At 43.4% G+C, this 6730-nt stretch overlaps 1 protein-coding gene across 1 annotated transcript in view; it reads left to right on the top strand.

The window, feature by feature from the left end:
* The first annotated feature begins 845 nt into the window (after positions 1 to 845).
* SMIM13 (small integral membrane protein 13) overlaps positions 846 to 6730 on the top strand; it is a 14221-nt gene continuing 8336 nt past the window's right edge. The window contains exon 1 of the mRNA XM_018077696.2: positions 846 to 1008. Within this exon, the coding sequence (XP_017933185.2) occupies positions 933 to 1008 (76 nt within the window). The 5' untranslated portion in view covers positions 846 to 932. The remainder of the gene's footprint in view (positions 1009 to 6730) is intronic.

Here is a 6730-nt window from a genome sequence, read left to right as displayed (position 1 = left end):
GTTTCTGTATTCTGTGATTTACACACATGTTCTCAGTAGTTTTAGAAACATTAACCAGCATCTTTTACGCTACAAAGGAAAGTTAGAACTTTATTCCAGTGCTAAAGGCAAAGTCCTATCACAATCAAGATTATCTCACAGTTCCTGGAAACATTATTTCCTCAGATTTCCCTTAAGTGGGGAGGGCTAGCTTTGAAGTGTCAGCAGAGGGCAAGAGCCAAGGTCTCATGGAATTCGAAACATGGAATTCGAAACATGCCGGGGTGGCACAGGTGTGCAAGCGCCGCCTTGGCTGAGGGCTGGATATTCCTGCTGTACCCTTATGGATCGCACTGAGAGGAAGCAAGGGCAGGAACGGCAGAAAGCAGGAAGAGGAATTAAGAGATCAGGTTGCCCCATCCGTAAATCTAAATCATAGAATCATAAAATAATGGCTTGCGTTGGGAGGGACCTTAAAGGCCACCCAGTTCCAACCTCCCTGCCCCAGGTAGGGACGCCTTCCGCTAGACCAGGGCGCTCAGAGCCCCATCCATCCTGGCCTGGAATCATCGACCTAAGCCCCTGCAGGGGCACCCGTCTGCCCCGGGGGCTCTGCCCGGCTCAGGGCTGCAGCCCCAGCTGCTGCCCCACCAGCCGCTCCCCCCGGTCCCACACAGCCCTCACCGCCCCCCATCGCTGCCGCCCCTCACCGCGCCGCAGGGCACGCCGGGACTTGTAGTCCCCGCCGGCGTGCATCACTCTCCCACTCCGGCCGGCTGTGGGGGCAGGAGAACTACAGCTCCCAGCAGGACCTCTACACGCCATCGCTCCGCGATCGCAGCCCCGCCCCGCCGCGGCACCGGGTCGGGAGGAGCAGGAGGAGGAAAAGCAGGAGCGGGGCCGCCGCGGCCGCCGGCCCGGCCCGGCTCCTCTCGGCTGCCCCCGGCCGCGCCATGTGGCAGAGCATCGGACTGACTCTGCTGGTGATCGTGGCCACGCTCGCCTGCGTGCTGCTCTTCATGCTGTGCGGTGAGCGGGGAGGCCGGGGGGGGCTCCTGCTGGCCTGGCGGCGGCGGGCGAGGCTGGTGTCCACGGCCCGCCCTCACAGCCCCCGCGCCGGGTCCGCGGTCTGTGCTGGTTCCCCCTTGGCCCGGAATGACCGGGGGGAATGGAAGGGCAACTGTGCCCCGGGGCGTGGGGAGCGTGTGTGCTGCGCAGCGCCCTCTTCTCTTTGTTCCCGAGTCGTTCCGAGTCTTGATACGCTCCCAGAGCCTTAATTCGGGTTATTTCGGTGTTTCCTCTGAAACTGGCGGTTTTACTTGCCCTCGGACCCCTGGGCAGTCACCCTGCGCGGCTCGTACATGCGTGGGTCTGAAATGACAGTGAGTGCAAGAAGTAAACTTCCGACTGGCATCCCTCTGCTTCTGACATCAGTTTGCTAGCAAGGATTGAGAGCAGCTCTTAGGAAGTTTTTTCTTGTGTAGATTGAGAAGAGGAGGCTCAGGGATGACCTCATCGCTGCCTACAACTACTTGAAAGGAGGTTGTGCTGAGGTGGGGGCCCATCTCTTCTACCCTGCCTGCACTGAGAGGACCAGAGGAAATGCCCTTAACCTGAGACAGGGGAGAATCAGATGAAATACTAGGAAAAAAAATTTTCAGTGATAGAGTGGTCAGGCATTGAAATAGGATGCCCAGGGAGATGTTGGAGTGCCATCCCTGGAGCTGTTTCTTAACATCTGGATCAGGTGCTGGGTGATGGTGTAGTGATTTGTGGCTTATAGTGGCAGTGCTGGGTGGCCAGTTGGACTGGATGATGATGATCTTATGATTCTATGATCCAAGGCTTACTTATTTTTTTTGTTTTGTTTTGTTTTAATGTGCAGAGGGTTTTAATGTGCAGAGTTATTTCAATGGGAGGTACAACTTGCAGGTCTGTTGGAGCTGGAGTTCTTGGAAGAAATCAGCAGTTCGGTGTGTGTGTGTGTGTGTGTGGTGCAACCAATATGCTGAGCTTGGAGCTCTCAAAAAGTCTCAAACCAACAAACCACCAAAAAACACACCATCCAACTCAAACTAGGCCATAGTGTGTGATGAAAGGCTTGTGAGACTTAGAAACGCGGTGGGTTCATAAGTGGCTTCTAAAAAACCGAGGGAACAAACTGAAGAGTCAGCTGGCACGTAGTACTTAAAAAGAAAAAAAGTTAATTGTGGTCAAGCTGACAAAACATTGTGAAAAGATTTTGCATTATCAAGAGACTGGATAGTGAAGTCCAGTACTAACATGTATGCATATAGAAAGTGTGAAATGTATATGTTCTTAATTTATGTAGAGAAATATAATGGATTCAAACTGAGCTGTTGGTATCCCGAAGAAAGGATCAGCTCAAGTAATTGCAAGTGTTTCTCCAAAATACGTGTTTAATGCTTTGTAGCAAGGATACAGGCAAATGAAATGGTAGAAGCTCGAATTAAAATAGAAAATGTCTACTGCTATAGGAATCCTCCATGTGTATGTGTCTCAAATGGTGTATTTTCTTGTTAAAGTTAAATAAAATCCTGGTTTGTTTTTGAAAGACAGAGTTTCCTAAACAATTCTATGATTCTATGTTGGGAGCTGTGAAAGGACTTCTGCGTGAAGAAACTCTAAACAGGTTAGATCTGTCTAGCCTGGAAAGTAGGTGACTGGAGGAAGGGTGATGGTTATAACACTGAGTGTCATGTCAAAGGTTAGGTGGGAATGGTTGTGAAATTTCACCATTGAGAGCAGTTGGAGTCCATGAAGTTAAATGATCAAGCAACAGGCATGAAACAAAAAGATTTCTTTTACAGTGGGGAAATAAATTGCAGGTTCATTAACAAAGACTATTTTGCATGCTGAAATTTCTCTCATTCAAAGTTCACGGAAGAAAGGTCAGCGGATTTAAGCAATAGTAATAAATCTTGGGTGAGGAAATTTGTGAAATTACAGGTAACTGGAACTGCAAGGCTATACTTGACTTGGTCTTGTGCTCTTTTCCTGCATGTCCTGGACTGTCCATTGTAACAGACTAAACAGTGACCTAAGCAGATATTTACTCAAGTTTCTCTACCCTCCTTGGGTGTTGACTGGCCACTTCTCATGTTTTAGAAGATGAAGCTTGGTACTCGTTAGGGTTTTTGTATTTTCAGACTATGCATACGAGATCTTTGCTTACTGTCTTGCTGAAAGATTAATAGGATTTTGCAACATGCTATTCAAAGTCAGAAGCAAGGATCATTTTCTTCAGGCCTTTCTGCTTTTGTCTGTATGTGACAAATGGAATTGAAATTCTAAGCATCTAACTTTGCCTACTAACATAAATATTTGCCTAGTGTTTTCTTGCTTAAAGAGAACAAAAGTAATTAATAAGTAACTATATTTAAGTGGTTTGTGTATACTGAGCAGTTTGGAATTACATATTGTCCATTCATCTTGAATTCAATGAATACTTTGCTTTGGATCCTTCATTGTATTTTGCTTTCAACAGTGTCAGAGTTTACAAAATGATTACTTCAAGTCACCTAGTTTTCAAAAGTATTGAACACAGGAAGCTAACGTGTTCATTGGTTTTTTATTTTGGGGAGGGATTTGAACTACTACCTTGTTAAAAGTGAATCAATGGGATTTGATAATTATTTACATTATTTGTAATTATTTTTCCATCATGCCGCATATATTAATTAATTAATATTGGTACACTTGTAGTTCTCTTGCCGTGGAAAATATTCAAGGAGAACAGTGTCAAGACCATTACTAGAAAAAAACTGAGTACAAGTTACTTTCAATTTAGTTGTTTATCTCTGCTAGTGATAGGCAGTTTCCCAGTCCCTGAGAAGGCCAACAGACTGTAAAGAATAGAGACCTGTAGGTAAGAAGGTGGGGAAGGAACCACCTAAGTGCTGCATGTGACAGGATATGAGTAAATGCCAGCCAGCAAGACATACAAATTAATGGACAAATGTGACGTAAGAATGACTGGATATAATCTTGAGTAAGCTTGATCTGATTTTAAAAATATTTTGCAGCCATCTGATGAGAAGTGTTGAAACAGCCTTATGAAAAGGATTTAGAGGGTCAAAAGCCAAAAGAGATGAAACTTGGATTTTGAGTGGCTTATAAAAGGACTTGTGGTGTGATTGCCTGCAGAAAACAATAACTTTAAATATCCAGGAGACATCCTAGGATGATGTGGATTTCTGCTGCCCATAACAAGTATGAAGTGATAAGTGCTATCAAAACTTATATAATGGGGGAAAAAATTCACTTTATCATTTTTTCTAAAATGAAAAGACAAAATTCAGAGGACCAATTATCAGATGTTGTTTCAACTAGTTCTTCAGCCGTGTGAAAAGCAAATGTTTATGCCTGAATTAGGCACTTATGTCTGTAAAAGTACTTTTAATAAATGACCTGATTACTTTTTTTTTTAAAATATTCCTTGATGCTTACAACTGCTACTTTCAGTGTTAATCTGAATTAGTTAGGAAGCACGGAAGGCTTGCAGCTAGCAGTGTCTCTATTTGTAAACTGATCACATCTGACATAGAAACCATTGAGGGACTGTAAACATAGCAGATTTTCAGTTGCTCTTTTAGAAGATAAGATAACTTGATTCTGCTTTTTTTATTCCTACTTTTTCTGATTTTCTGTCTCCGGTGATCTTATTGTTGCCTTTATGTATTCCGTGTTCCTCTGCAGATGGGAGGAACTCATGCATAGTCAAGGATATAGGATAAGATAAAATACCAGCCAAGGTGAACTCTACTACTGCTTACTTCTGTGTATTTGTTTTGTAATCCCAGTGTAGTAGTGCATGGAGCCATGTGAAATTGCAGAAGTGCTTTCAGTGGAACAGATGGAAGCATTCATTTCATTTGGCAAGAGGGGCTAATGAGATGTGGTTTGAGAGATATAACCTTAAAATAAAAACCGTGTAACTCAAAGTGCTGAAAAATGAATGTGTGGTTTGCTTCGCAAGTCTGAATTTGGTTGCAGATGGGAAAACATTTGAGCCCTAAATTCTGCCTGAATAACTTTTCTTTAATGCTTTGTTTAAACACTTTTGTAACTATCTTAAATGACTGATTCTTGTGAAATACCTCAACAGATGAGGAAAGTCATGCTTGATTAGGCCACAAATAAAGAGAAAATACCCTTTAATTTGAAGTTGAGTTTTGAAACTGTTCTAAATGGGAGATTGGAAGAAGTAAGCTTCCTTTTGATCAGTGAGGAAGCAGCAAGTGGTGGAGTATTGCATTAAATGGGACTAGGTTTAAGGAGATGTGCAGACCCAAGTGCTGTGTCAGCTGATGTCCTCTGTTATTCCAGTGTCAGAGTAGTGTGTGCTTCCTTCAGTCTAATCCTCTCCGTAGCAAAACTATCCACTGTTTTAAAGATGTAGATGAAGTGACTTGTCCATGGTCACTTAAGTCATCTGACACAGAGCTTGGAGTAGAACCCTGTTCTCCCAAATCATAGGTCAGCCTCTAAAGCTCCCTGCTCATTTTTTTGCACCTGTAGCTGCTTAGGATTTTCTCTGATGAACACTTCAGCATTTGAATATAGGCAACATTCAGCTTGGTGATACCCTGGTCCTAAATTAATCCTCGTGCTCTGAAGTAATAGCATCCTATTTTCAAATCAGTAGGGACACAGAGGAAAAATGATCTCACAAGATTGCACAGGAATTCCACAGCACAGTCAGAACTAGAAGCCAGATCTTCAGACTCTGTCGTGTGCTGTTACTGCATCACCGTCCTTCCTTTCTTGGTTTCATTTGTATCTCACATAGGAAAGACCTGGTTACTTTTCCCCAGCACTCCTTCTTAGCCCTGGGGGTTTTGTTTTGTTTGCTCTTCCTGATTCAAATGGAAGAGGGAAATGTGCTCCAATAGAAAACCCTCTGTTAGCTGTTGCTTGTACATGCCAGTGTAAGATGAATGAATTAGATGGACCTGAGACTTGTACCCCTTTGAGGGGGAGTAACATTGTAGTTGGATCACCATGTTTCTTTTCCCTTTACAAAGAAGGAAGAGCGGGTGTGGGAAGTAACAGAAAGGGTAGTTTTAATGAAGCCTAGTCAAATCATAAAATCTGTTTAAGATGTTACATACATCTGCTTATGAGTCAGTAAAAGAAACTTTGACTCATGGTCCCACCTTCACAAACACATTGCATCGTGATTTATAAGAGAGGAGTTGACATACTGATGGCATGATGCCAGATGTGGCTTAAATGTCTTTGGATAGCACCTGGCTGTGGCATTTTAAGTGAGACAGTGGCTCTCGGTTTTTAGTGAGTACTAAACTCTGGAAGGCTGGGAGCTGCTATTTTATCTAAATGCAAAATACTGTTTGTGGTAGATTGGATTTTGCAACTTTGTATTCAAGTATCTGCTAGAGCAAGAGCTAGAGCCCCTGTTTTGCACTGCAATGATGTACCATTTGATCTGGCTTACTACTGTGAGAGGCAATTTCTCTCACCAACTAATGTAGATACATTATATATTATAGTCTGCATGTCATCACTGCTTGCTTGCTGGAGACATACTGTGGGAATGCTGTTTGGCTTCCACAGGTTCAATCATGCTAAGGATGATTTGAAAAAGTAAATCAAATGGCCAAAAAAAAAATAAAGCAAGCAGTGGAAGACTGATTCTAATCAAATACTTTGTGTGTGGTGAAGCTAAACCAGTAGGACTTCTTTGAGAGCAGCTTACCTGAAGTGGAAG

This window comes from Manacus vitellinus, unplaced genomic scaffold (assembly GCF_001715985.3).
Source record: "Manacus vitellinus isolate BGI_N305 unplaced genomic scaffold, ASM171598v3 scaffold_39_pilon, whole genome shotgun sequence".
NCBI lineage: Eukaryota > Metazoa > Chordata > Aves > Passeriformes > Pipridae > Manacus > Manacus vitellinus.
Note: the sequence above shows the minus strand (reverse complement) of the source record. Positions and strands in the feature narration are given on the sequence as shown.